The following is a 23899-nucleotide window of genomic DNA, read 5'->3' as shown; positions in this document are numbered from 1 at the left end:
TACCTTTGTGTCGGCAGAAGCTCCCAGCCCCACACCTGCACACAGAATGGCTCTGCTATGCCCTGCTGCAGCAAAGTCACCTGCTCAGCCTCTCTTTGCTTGTGGGAAAATCCTCCTTTGGGCTTTTGAAGATCCCCTTCTTCTGTTTGGGCACCCACGTGTATGGCAGGATCCTACCCTTGGACTTCAAAGCCACCAAAAACTGTCTGTCCCATGGGGCTGGAGCCGAGGTTTCATTTTCAGCATGAATGTTCTGGTGCGTCACCACCCCACCCTGGCACATCAGGTCAGAGGACAACAAGAGAAGAGATGCCAAGGAGAAGGGCCGTGGCCCTACTCAGGTTCCTCATATGAATCAAGCAGGGACATCTGCCCTTATGCCACCATGCCACATGCTATGAGGCGGACTGGCCAGCTGAGAGGGGACAATGCTGCAGTGCCAGCACATGACCTGCATGCCAGGCTGCAGAGAGCAGGAGGCAGGGGCCACGCGACAGCACCTCACTCACTATGGGAAACATGAAGGTTCTGCATATACTCAAATCCTCTAAGTCTTTGCAATTGTTAAATGAGGGTGGGGAATGCCCTGCACATAGCTAGAAAGAGCTTTCAGAGAGTCTTTTCTTTCTTCTTTGGCTAATAAAAACTTTTAAAACTATTTGAGAAAGTCGGTGCCAAGATCTCCTTAGCTGTGCATCAATGACTAAGCACGAGTAATAAATTGGTGCTGCTGTAAAGGGGGTGCTGCTTTCTGGTCACGGTTTAGATGTACTGAAGCAGCAATAAGCACAGCTTAATTGTTGAGAAGCTTATGTATTAACAGCAGAATTTTTGGTCAGAAACATGCGAAAGCCTGTAGGCTTTGGAGCAATAAAATAGAATTTGGGGCCGTATGGTGGCTGAACAAAGTCTGTTGAAGAGTATTATATTTTCTGCCTTTGATAGGGACTTTCTAGAGCTGTCAGCTGAACTGCAGAATTAGAAACCTGACATTGCAGCAGTCAGTTTTTAGAATTCAAGCTGCTCAACTGACTTGTCTCCAGGGAGGAATATCTAGTGTGCAGGAATCAATAGCAAAACAGGCAAAGATGCCAATGCATAAGAGTAGCCACCCCAACAAAACGCCCCAGCCAGCCAGCCAGATCTACTGGGAAGGAGTCGAGAAAAAGGATGCTGGAAACATTTGTTTACTCTTTGAATCTGTACAAGAGCGATACTATATGCTATTTACTGTATTTGTGAATCAGCTTGATTACATTTGATTCCACATAACAGATTGATCTTCCTTATGCCCTCAGTTCACACTGCGCTAGTGCTCCAAGCCACTTACTGAAGAGATTATAAAACAGACTATTTTATCATATCTTCACCTCTGAATCCATTACAAGTGACATCGCTTAATTTTAGCCAATCTGAACAGCTAATTAGATGTAAACAGATTGAAAAATTGTACACACAGGACAACTCGTTTTTCAAAAGGCCACTAATCTAAACAAACCTGAGTCCATCAATTTACTTTAACATTTGTTTAAATAAATTACAGCATAGACTTGTCCTGCATTGGCCTTGTGATTCATGTAACAGGCTCCCTCCTCTTTGGATGAAAATCTCAGGCACAGTACAAGAGAAAAGAGTAAGCTATTTGTTTATCAGGGCTCTATTATAACAAAGATGAAGATGCCTTTATCTAACTCATTCTAGTGGAAGACATGCATGAGACAATGCAATTACTCATAGCCTTCTCTGGGATCTTCTCTCCCACCTCCCAAGCCCATCACATACACTAATACTTCAAAATTGGGGAGGATCTTTGTAATAATAGATAAAATCAAATGATAGTTAGTCACGATCAGTATGCGTTCCAACTTCAAAGCTCTCTGGACGTGGTTCTCCTCTCTGCCCTTGCCCTTTTTTGCTAGGAAAACGGGCAGACAGACAGATCCCAGCTGGATCAGAGATAGCCAGTCATATTCCTTTTCAGGACTTCCTCAAAGAATGCACTGGGGGGGGGGGGGGGGGGGTTAGCCAGTAATCAGGCTGGGAATTGGAGCAGCACTGTAGTCCAGACATAAGCCCAAAGCCAGTCATAACTTAGACAAGATCAAGAGCTGTTGAAGTTCTCCAGCTCCAGACAATATAAAGAAGTTCTGGCATGAAACGCAGTGTAATGTGGCCTACTTTTAAATACAGAACAATGCAGCAGGGTACTATGCACCAGTTTCTACTCTCTACTAAAGTCGATATTTCTTCCATTACCTGTATATGTAAAAATACAAAATTAGATGGAAGGCTGGAAAAAAAGACAGACAGACTTCTGTGGCTTTTGAAATGAGCACATATATTCATGTAATCAATCCTTTTCCAGACTGCTTAGCATAGAAATCCTGTGGGACATAATCTCTGTCTATTTTATGTGTAATCTAATCTCCAGAACCTAGAATTAAGGGACCACTCTGGGTATTTATTGCAATCTCCCATGTAACAAAGGCCTTGGGACTTTCAAATTCATTCTTGTTTGAACAGAGCAATTTAGACATAAAAATTGCTAGTGACAGAGAATCCATCACAACTTTTAACCAGTTTTTTCAATGTGCTATTGCCTTCATTTACAGATATGCCTCTACACTTTATTCTTAATTTGTCTAGCTTTAATTTCCAGCCTGGCATCCTGTTACACCTCTGTCTGCTAGGCTAACGAACTCTCTATTGTCCGCTTCTGTTCCCCATATAGATACTTACAAAATGTAGCCCCTTACCTTTCCCTTGATAAAGTTAAGGGCATCAAAGCTTTCATTATGAAGCTTGCTTCCCAGGCGCAATGTTCTCCTTTTTCTCAGTAGCTTTGGAGTTACACACACCACCCCTGGATATACAGCTGCACCTCCAAAGGCAGAGGTATCTGACATCTCCACCCCTGCTTGCAATTCTGCTTCTTAAATAAATGAGGATAAAGGCAGCCCTTTAACCTGTTGTGTTTGCAGTAGAATTTCACATGTAGCTGATTAACTACTGAAACTCCAGTTTTCTCTGTAGTGTCACTGCTTTTCAGGACGGCTTTTGCCATCTTGCTTCTGTGGTTTACTATCTTTGTTCTGTGGTTGTGACTTTACATTCGGCCGTATCAGAAGGATTGTTGTTTCTTACACCAAATATACCTAGTAAATCAGATCAGATTGTTTCAATGAGCTGTTCATTTCCTCCTTCTCTAGTCTTATCAACTGAAAACTTGATCACCGAGGAATTTATGTTCCCATCCAGGCCAAAAAACAAACAAACACACACACACATAGCATCAGGCTGATCCCTGAGCTGCCCATCTAATAATGATAAATCTTCTTATAATTACACTGTGAAAGGCAGTTTACTCCACTAATTGTGCACCAAGCTAATTTTGCGTGATTCCTGTTCCTTAATCATAATGTCATGTAATGACATACCAAATACTTCACCAACATCCAACTACACTACATCAATATTTGTTGTCTTTATCATGCCAACTTCTAGCTTCATAAATAACATTTCAATTAGTTGACAAAAACTGTTACATCAGCTCATATTGCTCAGCATTAGTTCTCATTTACTCCTCTATTGAGCGAGTCCGGGTCTGCATGTCCTGTTTTACCTCAGTGTCAGATTGACAGGCCTATAAATATCTGGACTTTTTTCCTGTTTTTAAATACTGGCTTACCTACTTTCTCCCAGACCTTTAGAACTTTCCCATGTTCCAAAAATTACTGAAAACCAACATTAAAGGTCCTCAGTCAGCCCTTTTTAAACTCCTGCCTGCAAGTTATCTGAAGCTGCTGAGGTAAAAAGGGTCTTGCTTCAGTAGCTGCTTTTTTCATGGGTTTTAATAGGCACTGTCACTACCTAACTCCCATGTAGCTAGAGCCAATGAGATCAAGAAGTCCAAAGCACTAAAAAAAAAAAAAAACCATGAAAGACCTCTTCCTCCCCAGATCATGATATTTTCAAAGTACAATTTGGAGTTATTCCTATTGTTGAACATATTTGGCTTATGTACAAGTATTCTCCTGAACAATGAGGACTAGGAATGTTTTAAATGAAATGTTTGTTTTAAATGAAAATTGAGCATCTTCTATAATGCTATTCAAATGCCTGGGCTATAAGATCTAATATTGAAAGCTTTGTGGCAAAATCTTAAGAACTGGTACTGCTATACCGTAAAATCTTTACTTGTCTGAATTCAATTATGAATTGTTCTGGATTCTTGGTTTTATAAAACATTCATTAAAATTGTCCTATATGTGCATTTACATAAAGCAGTCAGCAGTCTCAGGTTTGCTAAGTGTCTGGGATCCAGTCTTGCCCTTCCTGAAGATAAATTCCAATCAACTTTGAAGACAGCATGCAAAATTTCTGGTTTTGTTTCCCAAACTCTGAAATGCAAGAAAGCCTCCTAGATAAAAGGTAATATAAACATTCAACAAAGAATATATTAAATTTGCCAGATGCAACTGAGGTCTGAAAAGTAAGAGTTAAAGGAAAGCTAGCACATGGACCTTTAGAGAGAGTTGGCTTTATTCATCTCATTCATTACTTCTTAGATCTCATGACAGCATCTTACAAATCCTATGTCATGCCAAAAACAGTCCAAAGCAAGGGCATAATAAATCAGCTATTTCAAGCATAAGCCACAGAATATGTAACTAAGAGCTGCACAAGGATCTTAAGAACCTTTGGTCTCTTCAAGACTGCCTCAGACCCCACTCGTGGAAGACATCCACATGCAGAACAAACTTTAAAGTCAATGGCATTTAAGCATGTGCTGAACATTAGGCATGTGCTTGAACACAGACTCTTACTAAGAGCACATTGTTATTTCATGGGGTAAACGTAACAGGGCCATTTGAAAGCTTGACAGAAATATTTTATGTGGAAAAATTCCCTGCATAGGAAAGCAAAATGATAGGCTAGATTCTCCTCTCACTGTCATCAGAGCTACTCTCCAGTGACTCCACAGTTGTCAAACAAAAAATAAGCCAGGTTTACAGAGATGCAGCAGACAAATCTAGCCCATTCTGTTTCTCTCTTGCTGTGTTTACAATAACAGACCAATAAATGAGTATTTATGATAAGATTCCCTCTTTTTAATCTGTTTGCTGGAGTATCATAGGATTTGTTTGCTGATTTGATGACTTAGTTATTTACGGATTTACAGACTGCACATGATTAGACAGCATATTTTGGGTTTTTTGGCTCAGTTTTGATGTGGGCAGGCATTTTGATTTTTAAAGCAAAACCGGAGAATCCTTAGTATTTTTTGATATAGGGGAATACCTTCCATTCATGGTCTCTTTGCACAGCTTTGAACTACTTGAGAGAAATGCTGAAAAAAGTAAGGGATTGGATAATTGAAGAAAGAGGCTATGAATGGAAGTTACTCCTTATTTTTGCCTGCAAAAGTCTGTGGATTTTTATGGCATCTTCTATTCATTTTCTTGGGTTTTGCATGAATAGCTGAAAATGGGCCTCAAATCATTTACTATCAGCCATCGCTCTCCCATATTTCACAGTGCTGATAGTTTACTTGACGAGAGTTGTGCATTCATATCAAGAATGCAGCAAGACTTTGGTTGGTCAATAACAAAGTAAGAGCAGGGATAAAATCCATCATGCTTCATGAGATTTTGTTCTCTAATTTCAGAAGTAGCAGAAGTAGTAAGCAAAACATAGGCAGAACTTAGACAACTAACTCCAAAATCAGTATCTTCAAAACTGATACTCATATATAAACCTGGAGAGCTTCAAGTCCAGAGGAGCTCTGGGGATTTGCAGGAACATCTTGGTCAGATAGGGTTGATGAGCTCAGTGCAAAGCTCAAATGAGAGCCTTACAGGCATCTAAAAGCCAGGTATTCCTGTCATTTCCATACCTTCCTATCTAATGCTGGATAGGAATTTCCAAAACGGCTACTGCATCCCAGCCAGCACAAAATGCCAGGAGTGGGTGCCTAAAAGCTGGGCAGCTGTGACTGCCCAAGTCCTTCTCATCCAATCAGCAAAAACTTAGGAATATTATCCTTTCCTAATTTTTAAAAGACCACAAAGAGATGTTAACCGCCTTTTTCTGAGCTCAACTCTCCTTACACAGGTCAGATGTGCACCAGTCCTGAACCAGAAGCCATATAATCGTGTTAGGACAGTGAAGAGCTTGAGCTAATAAACCAGCCTTTCAAAGAGCTTATTGGTTTGGGCTCAGTGCCATGCTGAGGTTAACAAGGTAAAAACCTGTTTAACAAAGGAGACGTATATTTGACCATCCACAGTCGGGTCAATTATTTAAGATTTAAACATTCCCTCCAGAGGTATTTACCCAGTCAGTGCACATTGCTTATAGTTTATTCTATATCTTTTGATGCTGCCTTAAATTATACCTCCCAAATGAAGTTAGAGTACAAGAAACTTTCCTTTTGCCATACTGCAGTTGATAATAGTATGTGAGGTCAGCAAATACTCTAAACGCTCATGACAGAACCCCATATTATCTATTACATCCAGGCAAAAAAAGGACAGGATCTGCAGCCCAAAACACGAGCTCCCTTTCTTTAGGTTAAATTAGAGCATTTCCATCATTTTTCCCATATCTTGAAAATACGTGTGTGTGTGTTAGTATTGCATCTTACACACTGCTTCATGCAAACCAATATAGATTCCAGGTTTTATGGAATACTTTGGCTCAAGTGTTATTGCTTGGATGGTGTTTACAGCAATATTCATTGTGTTCTGCATAGCCCTGCCTATCAATCAACCTTGTAATAAAGTGAAAAGGGAAATTGGTGGAAAAGCAGCAGAGCTGCTGAATTTAACAGTTATTCATACAAAACCAGCACGGAGACAAGTACAAACGCAACTGGATCAAAGTAGCCGTTTCCCTGTTGATTTAAAAAAAAAAAAAAAGATACACACGCCTAAGAATAATAGTTTACTACCATAACCTACAGCATTACAGTTTGCCTTAAAAATAATTTAGGTTTCAAATTGTTAACTTTCTCCTTGCTATTTTTCTGGGTTAGTATTTCAAGATGACTGTTGTTATAAATGCAGGTTTATAATGTGTATGTCTTTACACACACACATCCCTAAGCAGGCAGAAAAGACAGACTGGCATTCCAAATGTATCATTAGATGCATGTATTGACCCCTACAAAGAATTGAAGGACTTGAGTTTTCAGGATAAGCTCAAAAGAACAAACAAACAAAAATTTCACTCTCTTCCTTTATAAAAGGGAGAGAGAGGGGAAAAGAATAGTCCAAAAGGTTGTTGAGTCTCCTGGTGTATCTAAAAATGGTAAATTAGGAAGAACTTGAAGAGCAGTATAATCTCTTATTCTTTCTAGATTACATATGGGTCTACTGACAAACAGTGTCGTTCAAAAGACAGTACTGGCTTGGCTCTGATGTGACTTCGAAGTGGCATGTGGTACTCCTGATTCAGCCACTGGAACATGATGCAGCTTTCAGCCTTTGCCTAATTTGGATATTCAGATTCTGCTTCATAGATTTTATTCTCTCTCTCACTGTGAAGATGTGCCTCACAGTATCAGGGTCTACCACACTGGAGACCTAATCTTATAATTAGAGCCTCTTCATGCTACTGTAAAATAAAGGGTGATAATGATATTGATGAATTATAACTTGTTTTTACATTGTGCTTTAGTCTAAATCATAAAAAATTAACATAAAAATCAAACTAGGATAAGATCTATGTACCCGGGGGCCCTATATAATTCCCACTGAAGTCAGTAGGACTTTAATGGAAATTGAATGAGACTAATTCGATGTAGGTGCTTATGCGCTGCAGTGCTGGGGATCACAAAAACACCTAGTGAGATAGTCACCCAAAGTAAATGAATGAGAATATGAATGAAAACCAATCAACAGAGCAAAGAATACAGATAATGCAGAGAGAAAAAAATGTTTAATGTAAAAAGATAACCAAGGAGAGATGTTCTCAGCACATTAAGAACTACAATAAAATATTGCACCTTCACTTTGCTGCTGCTTGAAGGAAGCTAGAAAACGAGCAAGAATTCATTACCAAGCTGCTCAAGACCAACATATGAATCGCGTGGATTCCAAAAAAAACCCTATTTATCTAGAGAACGATGTAGATGAAAACAATTTCTACACTACTCTCTATATGAACTTTTTCACGTTTATTCCTTCTCTTTGGTATCCTCCTGGGGTATGGGTTCCTAAATCCAAGCCATACCCCTGCTTTCTGCAATCAAAACACAGAAATAGCTTTTGATTCTGCATTGTCGATCCTCATTTAGTGGAAAAATGTCTTCTGCAGTAAGAAATTTCAGCACCTAGTATTCTTATCCATTTATTGGATATCCCTGAAAGTGTCTGTGCTGAAGGTTTGGTAGTCAAGTGACATTAAGAATTTCCCATCACTCCATAAATAAGGGGACTTTTGTGTGTTATTGCTGCATAAAACAATATTAAATCAACCTGGAAAGCCCTCAAGATCATTAAGTGCTAAGCAGCTGGGATTCCTCTGATTCCAGCATCCCTGAAAGTAAAGCAGAAAACTCCAGCCCCAAAGTATTAAATTGAGAAGACTTCTCTGCAGTCCTAGGTAGGAATGAGTGGAAGGGAAACGTGGCAGGTAAAACATGGCCTCTGTTTTACTCCTCAGACTACATGCCTAGGAAAAGAAGGCTTATGTGACCACACTGTGTGTTTGTGAGTATCTGTCCAACCTCTTTCCAGTAATTTCTGAACCATCAACCAATTACAATTACACTTGAAAAAGATTGGAGGGAAAAGCAAAAATGAAGAGCTGAACAACATTAGCCATGGGAGAAACCACCTAAAAGCAAGAAACTCAGTATGTTCCAAGAACTGGAAAAGCCTTATGTCCTTGACTAGTTTGCAATCTGAGTTAATTCTGTGTTAGGGAAGGAGCACTATCCATGTTTTCTCCACAGCCCAGATCCTTTTTGATACTGCATGAGGGAAGAAGAGATCCCACCCGCTCCCCGCTCCCTAGCCAAATGGTGTTTGGCTGGATTTTGTTTGCTTCATTTACAACTCTAATGTTAAATTCCTTTCAGTTAGAGCCTTCTAATCCAACATGCCCACGAGATCGCACAGCCTGCCAATGCCCACAGCAATGCCCCAAGCGCCCCTGCCCTGGGATCTCCCCCTCTGCCCCAAACTTCCTGAACACACAGACTGTGACAGCCACGCAAAGCAAACATGAATCTTGACAGAAGGTTTGCCAGTCCCGAGTGATGTGATGCACAGCAAGCCTTGCAGTAGCCTGCACCCCAGCAGCGCTCCAAGGGCAATGAGAAGCGGGACACATCAGCTCGAGAGCGACTTACTGGGTTCCCAGGCCCCGAGGTACCTCGGGTATCTCACTGCAGGCATACCCAACATCCCCCGCGCATACCGCGTTCAGCGCGGCAACTATAAAACTCACTAGTAGCCTCTCTCTATTTCAAGCTGCTGATTTAGGTGGAGGTACGGCCTGCTTGGAGAGTCACTACTGCTTTAGTTTTGGGGAAAAAAAAGATGCTGCACTGGTTAGCAGTTTGCTAACCAGTGCTAACTGCTTGAAGGAAAACGGAAAGGAAAACTTTCCTAAAAACAGAAAACACATTTCCTAAGACTCAGACTTTTCATAGAGAAACTTCCCACTCACGATCATTGGAATGAATTTTACGGGAATTACTGTAATGGCATCTAAAATTTATTAGAACTTTTACAAGATGACCATGTCTGGTAAAGAGTGACGAAGTGACAACATTTACTTGGACGGATTTAGTTTCGCATGGCACATTAATATGCTTTTGTACTTTAAGAGCAACAGTGGTTGCCTGTTAAATCTTGTATAATACAAGGCAGCTTTGTAGACCTTTCAAAAACATGCAGCAACTTGATTCTGTCTACTTCACAAATCTGCTTCCTTACTATCTGCCTAGTCGGTCCCCAAGGTCCTGTTCTGCTCGTCTTTTGTCAACCTCAGCTTTTAAAATGAAATTGTTTGGAAATCATGCTTTTAAATTTCTATGCTCTTTGAGCCTGGAATTCATTATGTTTAGAAAGTGGCCAAGTTTGTGTCCTCCCTACCATATTTATACCACAAATCTGAAACCTTATCTGTTTTCCTTGCTATAGCCTGATGGATTTTATGTGACTTTTCTCATTTGAAAACTGATTTATAGACCATATGTGTGAAAAACGCACTAGAAACAGAAATTAAATTGTATATTTCTGTTAACCACTGAATCAGGAATCTCTCTTTGGTCTAGCCCAGTTCAAAAGCACAATTTAAAAGAATATTAGAAAAATAGTACAGCTAGGCAAAATTTTTGGAAACGAGTAGTAATTTTTTAAGTCGTAGGTTTTGGGAGATTAATCCGAGGCGCCTTAAAATCTCCTGATTCCCAAAAAACAGTCCGAGTCCAATATCTGGAGACAGGGTGCCTTCCAAGTGCCTCAGTGCAGACGCTGATCACTAGAAATAACACTTGACCTCTATGTTGTGCTCTCTAGTATACTTGTAAGCAAAGCTCCACGAGGACTGGGTTTTATTTTGCTGTTCAACGGGACCGCATTTGAAAAGCTTGAATCCAGCCAGAACCGATGGCCAGGATCAGCTGCAAGATGGAGCGAAGGCCCAGAGCGGCCGCCGCTTTGCTGGCAGAGCGGCTGGCTCAGCTGCTGGCGGCAGACGGAGCCGAGCGGAGGAGCCCCGTGAGGTCCAGGGTGACGTCCACACCAGGCAGGCCCCATCCCAGCTGTTCCTTGCCACGCGGCTTCGCGAGCTCGCCCAGGGCACCAGGTCACCAGCCCACTGCCTTGCAGGGGGCTGTAGGCAGAAACGAGGGTCACTCTGACGGGTGATCCTCCACAACCACCCCAGCGAGCCCTAGCCCCCGGGGCCTCCCTGCCCCAGGGAAGTCTTCCTCGCCGGCTCCACCACAGCAGCGGCTCCAGAGAGCAACGCTCCTTTCCCTGAGGCACAGCACTGCCCTCAACCACCAGTTATCCTTCCCCTAGGAGAGCCAGGCACCAAATCTAGGATCAGTATTAAGCAAGCGAACCTGTAAATCACCACACCTAAGAAATCAAACAAATACGAAACTCTCAACTTAAATGCAAGTTCACCTATGTTTTACGGTATCCCCTGTATGTAGCAAAGGGTTGGGAGTCCTTCTGTTTTCATTACTGCTGCTCTTCTAACAAAACCACATCATTCTTTTCCTGACTTATATCATTTCTGCATATATTTTAAAGAATGCGCTCCACTACCACAAAATATTTGTTTTGAATCCTCCAGTGAGGGGATGCCAAGGGTTTGGTTCATGTTTTAAAAACAAAAGAAATATTATTCTAAACATAAAACAAATGAGTGCAACAGTAACAGTAGATGGAGATAGAGCTCCTAGCACAACTCATGAATAATTTGAAATCCTTTTAGAAGCAATACAGCTTTCTGAATTTCCCTAGAAAACAGCATGTCATTATGAGGTTCCAACTTGACTAAAACGCAAAATGTCACTTTTTCAGGAAAAAAGTGAAACAAAAGACAATAAGTAGTGTAACAGCTAAACTGCAAAGCCTATCCACTTACAGTCTGAAATTGTTAAAGACAATGTGTGTACACAGAGGCACAATAATATTACAAGATGGCTCTTACCTCCATCCCCAGATCCTGAGCCTGCATCTGAAGAGAGAAAAGAATGAAATTTATATTCATGTGCTACCGTATGTCATGTAAATATGTAAAGCAACACTGTTCAGTTAAATGTATTACGAGTATCTTATGTTTGATATCATCTCTGGGTAAATTATAGAGATCTAATCTGAACGTAGTTCACTCAAGCCATCTTTCTGATGTCTGGATTCTTTTTCTTTAAACTTTCTATAGAAGACTAAAATAACCTGGGCCCTGGAGTGCTGTAATGTTCTCATAGACCTCTGTCTCATTTTGTTGCATTGAGACTGATAAAGCAGCTCCAAGAGCTTTGTAGTTAACAGTTGTGTAAAGTTACTTCACTTGGCCATTACTATATCATCATCAACAAACAGTATTTTTAAATACACTTAGTTGATGACAGGCCAATTGGAAACTAATGTCATTATACGCACAAAGCACTGACATCTCACCAGAACATAACTAATTTAAATAAAATACGGAAATTACTATTCAAAGTCTTTAAATAAATGATTAAAATGCCATGCTTCAAGGTTGTTGCTGAGTTTTAAAACAAAGTATGTTTTCTTTATTTTTCTCAACTCATTCATATGTTTTGTTGGCTGGAACAAGCAGATTCACAAACTTAGAAAGTGCACCTTCATTGAAATCATGAGGCCAAGAACTTCAACGTGAAGCTCTCTAACCAAGGCAAAGGACAGAAATGCACATGTATATAGGGCAACCAAATATCCATTAAGAGAGGTTTCTTTTGGAGGCAAGGGAGGAGTTATCCACTTATCAGCACGGAGAGTCACCGAAAGAGTTTGGAAAGGCTGCTTTGGAATTCAGTTAGCACAAAACCATTAGATCTAATTTATTGACAGCAAGGTCTTGTGGATCTGGACTGCTTTGTAAATGCCTTCATTGCTCAAATTAAAAAAGGAAAACCTTTATTTAAATAGCTCTATGAAACCTTTTCTGCCAAAAAAGCCAGAGACTGATTCAAAATATTTGACTAGCTGAAAACAGGAGAGCTCCATCATTCCACTGCATTGGTTTTTTTAATTGGTTAAGTCTTAAAATAGTAGATGTACACAGTAGAACATAGAAGAGAGGCAAGAGGGGCTTGGAAGAAGAGAACAAGAAATGTTTTTTTCCAATGATCACCTCCTGCATATTGCTGATCTGATTCCCTGTCCTGATGTTTCTTCCCAGAGCAGTACTGAGGAAAGGGGTGTCTCCATTACCATACCCCTGGCTGCGGGAGCACTCGTTCTCCAAGCACACCAGGTCTGCCCAGGACTGAGAAGGGAATGCACGCCTGCTGCTGCCCCTCTCCCACACTGACACGGCCATCGCCTCTGCCTGTTTGGAGGACACAGATTCCAGGTTTCCCCTCCATCCTCCTGGACTTGCTTGCCCAGCTCCATCCCTGCCGCGGTCTAGGAGGGCTGCTGGCTGCCGGGTCCTTCAGCAGCCTCATTTGCTGCTGAAGGGTACTGTGCACCCTCTCTCTCCCTGGTCCACGGAGGGAATCCGATTTACGTGCTTGCTCCCTTCGTGGCCTGGCAGGGGAAGGCTATTCTCCGCGAGCAGCATTTCCCTCCCTCAGCCTGTGTTCACAGACAAGCCCATTTTTCCTCAACAGCACCAAGGAGGAGGAGATGCAGCCTGATCGCATTCAGTGCGGTGAACGAGCAGGGGCTCATAACTGGTAAGAGCTCCATCTTTGAGAGGAGGAAAATGAGGCCAAATGGTCAAGGAAAGGAAAAGGAAATCCTTTTTTCTTTTCTGTGTCAGAAATCCACATTATGTTTCAGAGAGAATCCTTCTAACATGGCCATTGCTGGCAACAAGCAAGTTTAAGAAAAGATGTAGCAATGCATTGAAATTATCCCTTTAATCAAAAAGTTTGAACAAAAAAGAGCAGATGTTGTGTGGAGAGAATTTACTAACTATGCCACAATAGGTTTTGTCAGCCTGAGCTCCATTTAATAACAATTTATAGATAAAAAAAAAAAAAGATTGCAGCATATGCTTTTTTCCTCTTGAAAATTGTTAGGTAACAGCTTCAGAGAAAAACAAATTTTCAGGGAAAGAAGTTTATTTTCTCTTATGTGTAAGAAACACAAAATTATGGCACTGCAAAGTTTCTCTAATGCACTTTTTATGGACTCCTCCAACCTCACCTGAAAAGAAATCCACTTTAGGTTTAAAGAATTCTCTCAAGAACAAAGACTTACTCCTTCCATTCTTTTCAAGTTAACTTCACTGCCCAGCTCTAACGGATACTGAGCACAAAAGAAAAACATCAAGAATTCATGCATACAAGCAGGTCAGTTTTCCCGTCAGATTTTGCTCATTCACTTTTCTAGCTTTTTCATAAAAGCAGATACAACTAGCTCACCGTCCTCAGAGTTAAGCAAAGATGTCTTCAGAAATAAGTCAGCTTTAACATACTCTTCCCTGAATTTGTCCAGAAAAGTTGAGAAAGAACTACTGCACAGACCTGTTAATTAAGTATGATTTGGGCCAAACCCTCAGCTAATATAAATTGGTGTGGCTCATTACAGTTAGCGGAGCTCAGCTGAATTATACCAGCTGGGAATCTGCTCCTAAATACATAAAGGAAAATCTAAGAAACAGAATTATAGGCAATAATACTCCAATTCTATCCCCTCTAGATTATGGAAAGGTTTGTAGTAATCTGCATGCCCATTTACCAGACATCTGCTTGTTTAATCTGGTTCCAGTTACTTGTAGTAACAGCATGCAAGCGTACAGAGTGCACAGAACAATGAGGAACACAAGATAAATATTAAAAAAAGGAATCAGCTTCTATGCTGCACTCTTCAAAACAGTGTCAAGCGTATACTATACAGTGTAGTATACTGTCAGCCTATACTAGCTTATTTAAAGGAATAGATGGCAGCAATTTCTGACGCTTAAGACTATACAATATTAACATGCAAATAACTCAAAGGAGGGATACAAAAGAGCTGTTGCCGTCTGCAAGCTATTTTACGCAGCGGCAGAGTAAGTTCTGGAGGTGCTTCGAAGTGCACTATACATACCTGTCGCACATGATCCTTCCGACACCAGGAGTATTTCACTCTGCTGCTTGCAGGCAGCCTGTTTCAAGTAGCATTCATTCTGGTAGGTGTCGCCGTTGGAGCCGCACACGGGCACGTAGTCATTGTTACACTAATGAATAAGGACAAAGAAGCAGCAGTATTAATAACACAAACAGGATGGCACAGGGTCAAGTTGTTTCCCCCTTCTCATTCCAGTACTAAAACCTGGGAAAACAGCAGGACGGGCGTTGCTGCCTGCTTCTCCTTGTCATACAGGTACCAGTGGAGGACAGGGGGGAAAATTAAAAAGACAAAAGGGAAAGGAGCCTGAGCCAGATTTGAACTGATGCAGGTTAGAGGAAAAAATTATCTGTATGGGCAGAGTGTTCAATAATTGCTCACGGTGAGGTCTCTTTCTCTGGGAGGAGGAGGACAGGCCATTCCCAGAGACACACTGCTCCTCTGATCTGCAATAGCGGTTCATGCATTTCCCTTGGATGGCAACAGACAAATTATAACAAACAGAATCTTTTCCCCAACACCTTCTTCACATGCACACGCTCATTGCTACGGATACAGTCCTCTGCACACACAGAAGTGTTCGTCTGTGTGTATAATTCTCTATTTAAGTCCTTAGCTATAATTAGAACTGATCAAACAGAGGCTAGTTATTTTGAGAGAACTATAATCAAAATCCATCCCTCTTTCTGCAGACACTTCTGTTCCCAGCAAGCTCTGGCTGGGATACTCCGGAAGGCGCAAGCTCTCCCTGCCGTGGTGAGCAGCCAGGAGCTGCAACCCAGCAGCCCAGCTCAACAGAGCACAGAGGTTACACAAGTTAACACCCTTCTCCTTCAGCTGCAACTTCTGCTCAGCTCTTCTGCAACCTATCAGCTTTCTTTCCTCCACCATTGAAAGACAGCTTTGCCCTCTCTTGTTCATTTTAATAAAAATAATTTCATTTTATACTGAAAATTGGGCAACCTACAGGGTACAGTTATCATAAGATAATCACACTCCGAGGCTGAGAAATACTTGGATGTACCCTGTACGTGGTAATTATACTAGGGATATGATTATCTCATGATTACTGTACTCCTGGTATGCCTCATTGTTTAATTATAACAAATGGAATGATCACAATTATTATTTACAAATGCTCACCTCTGCTTAAATTCAAGTAAAAATTAAAAAGAAATTATACTACCTATTTAGCTATCTCATGCCACAAAGCATCTTAGGTGTGTTCATAATGCACAATATGAAACGCAGAACTGAAATTCCAGGATTATAAATACCAAATATGCTTCAATATGAATGACTACAGAAATGATTAACTATATTAATTGCAGGCCTCCACAAAGAGTGGCTGCCAAGAAATTATTCATAGTTGGTCAGAGTGACATTTTGATTGGGCCAAACCAAATGACATTTTCCTTATGCGTTATGTTTTCTCAAGTCTTGCAGGGCTGTTGCCCACCTCCAGTGTTCTCTTCCCTTTAAAACAGGAAAGAACACCACCAACAACAGCAATATAAAATCGTCTCCTTCCTCATCTAACAAAGAGCTCCTCGATTCAGAGATTTTTAACAATTGATTAAAAGTGTTTCTATGCTATTTTCATGACTAGGTTCGAAGTCTGAGCAATGTTAAAAACAGAACATGCCAACTTCATCGAGCAGCTCAACAGCAATTGCTGGAGGGTGATATGGAATACTTAACCAGGACAATTAACACAATCATGTGAATCTTTTAAAGCATGAGGTATCAAATCATGCTTGTTTTACACATGCTATCTGCTTGACACCCACAAGACCTGTTGCCAGAGCAATCTGTGCAGAATTGGGCCCAAAGTGTCTCAGCAGGCTCTGCTACATGTAGAAACGACGTTTGATCGTGCTCCTGAGTGGCAAATTCTCCACAGGTTTTGCCTAGAGCGAGAGAGGACCTTTTATACTGACTCAGCTTCAAATCTGAAAGGCCAAATGGCCCTTCATTAACAAGGATGAAACCTGATCCACGGAAATCAGTGACAAATTTGCTGTTAGGTTGGCCAGAACTTCTTCCAAAGCTTGACAACTTTAAAATGCATTTGAGAGACACCAGGGCTCCATGAAGGCTTAATTCTCCTTGCAGATTTTTCCTCCTCTCTTGTGTGGCTCCTGACATGCTCAAACTTGGCTACAGAGCAGAGGTAGAGGGCACTCCATGATGAGATATCACTAACTACATACCTATACGTGAGGCACCCTTTTCCTTCTCAAACTGCTTATTGCCAGCCGTATTTCCGCATCTGCTCCCCATTCTTTCCACCACTACCTTTGCACGATTGGTATGCAGACGGAAAGGAAGGTGCTAAGAAGCTGCTGATGAACCACTGGGAACAAACGCAGTGAAAGCTTGCAGATGGCTCCTGCTTTGGCTTTGAGTTGGGCTGGCTTTGAAAGCTGTGCTGAAATCATAGTGGACCTTACAGAGGGAGCGAAAACAAAGCCGCTGATGGGAATGCCTACCTGACTTTAATAGCCAGGTAACTTGTGATCTGCTAGGCCTAGACTCTTATACTTTAAAACAATAAATCCAGCATTCACAGCATTTTATTGTCACAAAGTATTTCTTTCTAGTATTGGAGTATATTAGACTGTCATAGTTCCCTCAGCCTAGCAATCCATTTTTGTCATTGGTTTAGGACTCAATACATCAAGCCCTGGACGTGAAAATGATTTTCAGTCCCTAACGTAAGGCCTGACCAAGCACTCAGTAAAACCCACGTCAAAGCTCCCACTGAATCCAGAGGCATAGTGCCATACTGTCAAATTCTCCCTTATGCTCATGGTTTTTTAAAATACACCTGTGAAGAAGGGAAATGAACATGCCCCTTTCAAACAAGTATCTGCCAAAGGCTGCCTACCTCGGCACCAGCGGGCTTCAATGCCCACAGTCAGTCACAAAGACAAGCAGACTTTACAAGCATCAGGGTCATTTCAAAGAGAAGGTTTATTTTCTAAAGGAAATGACTGACTTGTGCAACTCCTCCGCCTTCTGGTAACACTGTGGAAGCGTGACCTCTTCCTGCTCCTTGCGAGCAGATTAACTACTCCCAAAACTACTTGTTTTGAACCAAGTAGTAGGAAAATTTATTCCAGAAATTTAATATAAAGCTGCAAGTTGGCCAAGTAACGTTCCAGCTTCACAAACGCTAAAGCATGTGAGGGATTTAAGTCCCATAAAAGCAGGACTCCTCACATAAGAAACAGTGAACGTTTGCAGTCTTGATGACTAAAGAGAAAAAAACATGCAACGTGAACTGAAATACCCTAGTTTCTTTTCCCTTTCAGACTTCACGAACATGTCTAGAAATAATACAGGCTGCCAGACCTACAGGTTCAGGTGGGCTTGGATACAGACCCCACTAACCATCAGAGCCTACGAAGTCACAAGAAATGCTGGTTGGCTACGAAGTCTCTTTGGTCGTGACTAGCCACTGGGGCCTGAGGGGCAGCTAGCCAGCTGCCCCGCTCAGAGGAACTGGGGAGCTGCGCTCCTGGCCACGAGCCTCCCGGCGCCGCTCTGCACCTCCCGGTCAGTCGCGGACCCCAGTGTGCGGCAGCAGAGGGGGCGCTGGTCCCCGGCGGGGAGCAGCCCACTGGCGCTACGCTCTGCCACGACGCACCCAGCAGCGGCGCCGCGCAGATGGAGGGCTGGCTCTGCCACAGAAGGGGGACGCCCCTTTGCGCTCAAAGTGGGACGTGACGTGCCTCTTTCCATGAGATGTAATGGGCTACCATCTTAAAGTGAGGCCAGACGAGAGCTGCCCAATACGAAGCCCTCTCCTACCATACACCTAACTGCTATCCAGGGGCAGAGGCCTAACTCAGATGTTCCAGAGCAGTCTGATTTAGCTTGCCTTTTCAAATAATGAGAAATTAATTTTTATTATCTCTGTTTGGTTAGACATGATACGTCTGTGATTTGGATTTTAAAAACTTCCAGCAGCCCTGCTCCCCACTTCCACCTCGCCCCGTCCACCAAGACATGGGCTGGCCAGCCCAGGACTTCTGAACAGTATGGAGGCAAAATTAGCTTTCAGTCTTTGTCTATTCTCTCAAGCTGCAGTTAAAGCCCCTAGCAAACTCTGGAGAAAACACAAAAAGTAATTATAGCAATAAGGAGTCTGCTATTGATTTGCTCACCAACCCCAGAGAGCTGTCTCTGAAACAGGGGACCTGAATTCTGATGGAGAACCCCCTTACCTGCGACAGAAATTACCTGGCTGCTTCTGAACTACTCAGTCAGCCACAGATGATGCATTAGAAATTAATTCTCTACTCTGGTGGCATATCACTTTGGCTTGTCACCTTGTCCACTGGTGTTACAAGAGAAGCTAACATCCCCCCAGCTCTGTCGGTATCAAAGCGGATTGATTTAACGATAGACCCCAGAGCACCAGTGCAGGCCTTTGCAGTGCCAGTACAGACTCAGTCCCGAGTACTTTGCCCTGCAAGGTCACACTCATACCTACAGCTCCAAGAACGCCTCAAACCAAGACAAAGAGCTCTGAATGCTTAAAAGGCCTGATCCAACGGCCACTGAAACCAAGAGAATGATTACTACTGATTTCAGCCCATTTATTACTAGTGATGAGGCCCACTAGTGCCCAATTCACTCTTGACCATGTTTACATATTTGTACACTGATTATCTAATTTCTTTAAAGCTGTTTCAAATATCCCCTCATAAAACTGTCAAATTCAGCATATAGACAATGTTAACCTCTCAAAGGTGAGAGGATACATCCTAGAGGGTTTTACTAGGCTTTGCTCATCCTAAGTCACCAGGGACTAACATCCTTGTGTTGGGAAAGCATAGCTGCCATTGTCTTCCCTGCCATTAACAAAGTCTGGATTTGTTCTTCCCAGGCTACTAGCCCACTGCTTTAACTAACTGCCAGTACCAAACTGAGACCAAAGACAGGAACTTGCTATTCTCTGTAGATACTCTAAGATCTCAGTGCTTGTGGCACAACATCTGCCCTAGCTTGCCATCAGGCAATGAGACAAGCCACACATACTCAGAGCATTACAGCTTTTTCTTAGGAAAACACATCAGCCCTAAATCACTGAACATGCTGGGCCAAGGCGAATGCTCACTGCCCTTCTGCTCAAAACAATATTTCAAAATTGAGATCATCATATGCAAACTAGAAATTGAATAAATAAAAACACATGGTCAACATGAACATCCTCTCAACATGGGAAACACAATCACTGTAATAGCTGTAGCAAACAACTGTTTTCTTTTTAAAAGAGAAAAACTCTTCTTTATTGTAAATTGAGGAATTTTATCACTTAGGGTTATTCTCCTAAGATGCATTTGGCTCCAGAAATACAAACGATACTTGTCATGCTTCAAAGTGAATAGTCTATCACAGCTCTATAAGAAATTAGTCATTGCAGATTTGCACAATCTTGAACTATGCACTATTTGGCCTGCTCTACCGTAAACATTCAAATCAGTGGTTCAAGTTCCACAAGTTCCCAGATTTGCATTAAAATGCAAGAAACCACAGGGGCATAAGCATATATACAACACGTGCTGGTACATGCTTAAAACTCTCTTAATTTGTTCAGGTTTTTTTCAGGTCATTATGTAAAGCACAGCTGTTTCGGGAGTTGGCTAAAACACACTAAATGGAATCCTTCATAATGAAGCCGTATGACTGTAAGAACGCCTGAGGTTTAGACTTAGCTGCAAGAAGGAGAGAGCAGAAATAAAAGGAGAAGGAAACCCCCCACTACTCAGCAATAGCCCACTAAAACTATATAAAACCTAAAGGAAGTTTATAATTTTGGAACAGGGGGATTTCTTTTAAATCTGATCAGTAGAGCAGATAAATGATCAGAAGCACTGTCACTATGCAGCCTTCCTGAAGATACTGCATAAGCACATTACAGATCCATTTCTTTAACTAGATCAGAACTCTGAACACAGTAAGCCATGATCTGTATCAGAAGTGAATTTAGAAAGGACTTTAAATCCTTGGTAAAAGGGCAGAGAAACAAAATCAGAAATGCACAACCTGGAACTGCAGACCCAAAGGGACATTTAAAACCATAGCATCTGCATTTTCCCAGAGAAACTTATGTCTTCTTGACACCAGTTGGTTCTCCTGCCAGCTCTTTATACATGCTGCCAGGTTTTCCCCTCTAACTTCTCTGCGTGTAGAGAAATAAATTGCCAAGTGATAGGTTATAAAGAGAGACCCTTGATTTGTATTCTCATTAATGAATTAAAGAATGAAATCTCAATCTTCTTACCTTGAACTGACAGACACAAGTCACACTGTCTCCAATCCTTAAACACTCCCCATCAAATTTACAGGTATTGGTGTCGCAGAGAAAGAGATCATTTTCTCTGTCATCATAACCTCAAATGCAAACAGAAAAAAAATATCAGCCTTGGTCCAGCAAGAGGAACAATATGGGATGATTGCATCTTAACGCACGCAGCACAGTAACCTTGTTGATGAAACAATATAGTCCAGATTTTCTTTTGTCCTTCCCTGTCCTCAGTTTTCCACTTTTTGTCTTGTTTCTCCCTTGGTCTTTCTATTAATCCTTATTCCCCACAACCTCACATATTTTCTTCTATTTCACAGGCTCCGTTTCCTCAAAAGTCACCTGGTAATTACACTATTTCATTGCCTTGAGTTGGAAATGTCATTAACTTATCCCCGTACAATCACAAATCTGTTGGACAAAAGTCCAAATTGGAATTTCTCCAGTCCATGATATAACAAAGCCCCCAGTAATAAAGACAAACAGGCTGTGTGTTTTCTGTGATGGTCTGTCTTTTTCCAATGAAGACGGATCACCTCTAAGTTAACAGGAGGAGCGCCAGGTTCCTCACAAGCTGCTGAGTGAACCTAGCTCTTTACCTTCATTGTCTTCAGGAAAAAACAACAGATCTGACTGAAGATTCAGTTCACGAAATAAAGCATGAATTTCAGATTTCAGTAGCATCCCATTCCAACAGTGTTAGCAAGGTATTAAACAAAACAGCTATATTAGACTCCAAACCTATTAAGATTTAAATCTATTGATTTCTTTTTAAACATCCTAGTGCCCTTAACCATATCACAACATATTTAAAATGAGGAGTCTAGAGTGAAAATTCCTCCTTGATCCCAGGGTGTTAAGTACGATACACACATTAGCTGGAATAACGCCGGTTTCCTTGGAATACTATTATAGCCTAATTTCTGAATTACTTTCCGTATCGGAGAGGGACCGTCAGCTGACCTACATATTAAACTCATTATAAAGGTCAGGCCGACTTTACGGAACGTAGACCGGGTTCACCGCATCTCGGCACTGCTACCCTTACTCGCTCTCAATTCGGTGCGCACGGAGGTGCCCGCCTGCGGGCTCGCTCCCCGCTCTCCCGCACACGCACCAAGTTGGCACGTCCAAGCGGACAACGGAGCCGCGACCTGGCGGGCACGGGGCACCTTTCCGCGGGCAAAGGCGGCCGGGGGTCCCGGCGCACCGAGGGCGCGGTCCGGCGGGGGCGGCCGCCCGGCACCCCCGGCCCCCCTCTCCCGCCCCGGGGCAGGGGCGGCCCCGCTGCCCCGCACTTGGCGTTTTCTTCCGCGAGAGCTCGGCGCCGCCCGCCCAAGTTACCAGCCCCGGGTCGGGCGCCCAGCTCCGGCTGCGCGGCGGCGGCGGGGTCGGGACCGGGGGCTCCCCCGAGGGCTCGGCGGGCGGCGGCGGGGCCGGGGCCGGGGCCGGGACCGGGGGCGGGACCGGGGGCTCCCCCGAGGGCTCGGCGGGCGGCGGCAGCGGGGCAGCCCGGCGCTTCGCCGTCGGCGGGGCGCCCGCAGGCAGCCGGGCGGGGCGGCGCCCGGGCACCCCGCGGCCGGGTGCGGAGGGCAGCGGCGGGGCTTACCGGAGCAGTTCCAGCCGGTGGGCGTTTGGCAGTCACTTAAGGAGGTAGGGAAAGCCGCGAGCCGCGCCGGGCGGGCGGCGATGAGCAGCGCCGCCGGCAGCAGCAGCCAGCAGAAGCAGTCGCCCAGCGTCCAGCTGCTGCCGCCGCCGCACTGCCGGGGCGCCGAGGGCTCCCAGAGCACCATGACTTCGCGGCTCAACTCCGCGGCGGTGGCGGGCAGCGGCGGGCGGCGCCGGGGCCGCTGCGCATCCCGGGGGCCGCGGCCGGCGGCGGGTCAGACGGCGGCGGCCGAGCCCGGGCGCGGCGGCAGCGGCAGGAGCGGCGGCGGCGGCGGCGCAGCCCGGCGGGGCGGCGCGGGGGTGCCGGCGGCGGCGGGGCGGGGAGCGGCTGCCATAGGGGCCGGGCGGCGGGGAGCGGGGGGAGGGCGCGGAGGGGCCGCCGCCGCGCAGCCGCCGCCGCCGCCGCCTGCCCCGCTCTGCCGCCCGCATCCCTCTGCGCGGGGGAAGCAGCAGGTCCCCGGCCCGCCGCGTCACGTGGCGCCGCGGCGCCGCCCCCCATTGGCCGAGCGGGATGCAGGGCCCGGCGGGCGGGCGGGGCCGGCGATGCTGCTGCGCCCGCGGAGCGCCCGCGGAGCGGCCGCGGGAAGGGCGGGCGGGCGGGGCGCCGGCTCCGCCGCCGGGCTCGGCCCGCTCCCGGCGGGACACGGAGGGGACGGCGGCACAGCGCACCCCCTGCGCGCCCAGGCACGTGGCGCGCCTCACCTGGGCAAGCGGGCGCGCACGTCCGTGCTTCCTCCCTACCCCCCCACGCACACACGCGGCAGCAGCGCGCTGCTGCTGCTGGAGGCGCGGGGCTTGCGTTTAATCACGCGCGGATGCGACGCTAGAGACGGAAAGCACGGCACAGGCTACTCGGGTCGCGAGTGGACAAGCCGCCCCCGAGGTGGCGCGGGGGGAGGAAGGATCACAGCGCAAACACAGCGGGGCAGCCGCAGACACAGGGAAATCGAGCCCAGCCTCGGCGGCCAACAGCCAGCGGCGTGGCGGGCTGCAGCAGCATCCCGGCGCAGCAGACGGAGGAAAAATGCACTATCACTGTGCCACAGAGGGCTGCTCTGCCCCCCACCGTCTAACCCGCGCGTGGAGCCCGCAGCCGCCTCCCTCCGCCTCCTGCCGGCGCTTTGCCACGGGGCTGGCGGGA

General features: G+C 44.4%; 1 protein-coding gene across 2 annotated transcripts in view; it reads right to left on the bottom strand.

Annotated features, from left to right (window-relative positions):
• The window catches only part of TMEFF2 (transmembrane protein with EGF like and two follistatin like domains 2), a 141664-nt gene extending 118721 nt beyond the window's left edge, over positions 1-22943 (bottom strand). Inside the window, exons 1-4 of one of the 2 annotated variants that reach the window (XM_068948285.1) lie at positions 22700-22943; positions 21070-21179; positions 14754-14883; positions 11680-11706 (exon numbers count right to left, since the gene is read on the bottom strand). In XM_068948285.1, the coding sequence (XP_068804386.1) occupies positions 11680-11706; positions 14754-14883; positions 21070-21179; positions 22700-22883 (451 nt within the window). In that variant the 5' untranslated portion in view covers positions 22884-22943. The remainder of the gene's footprint in view (positions 1-11679; positions 11707-14753; positions 14884-21069; positions 21180-22699) is intronic. The other variant, XM_068948284.1, reaches the window with a different exon arrangement.
• Between the last annotated feature and the right edge of the window lie 956 nt (positions 22944-23899).

This window comes from Struthio camelus, chromosome 6 (genome assembly GCF_040807025.1).
Source record: "Struthio camelus isolate bStrCam1 chromosome 6, bStrCam1.hap1, whole genome shotgun sequence".
Taxonomy (NCBI): Eukaryota; Metazoa; Chordata; class Aves; order Struthioniformes; family Struthionidae; genus Struthio; species Struthio camelus.
The sequence above is the reverse complement of the archived record's forward strand: the minus strand, read 5'-3'. Positions and strand labels throughout refer to the sequence as shown.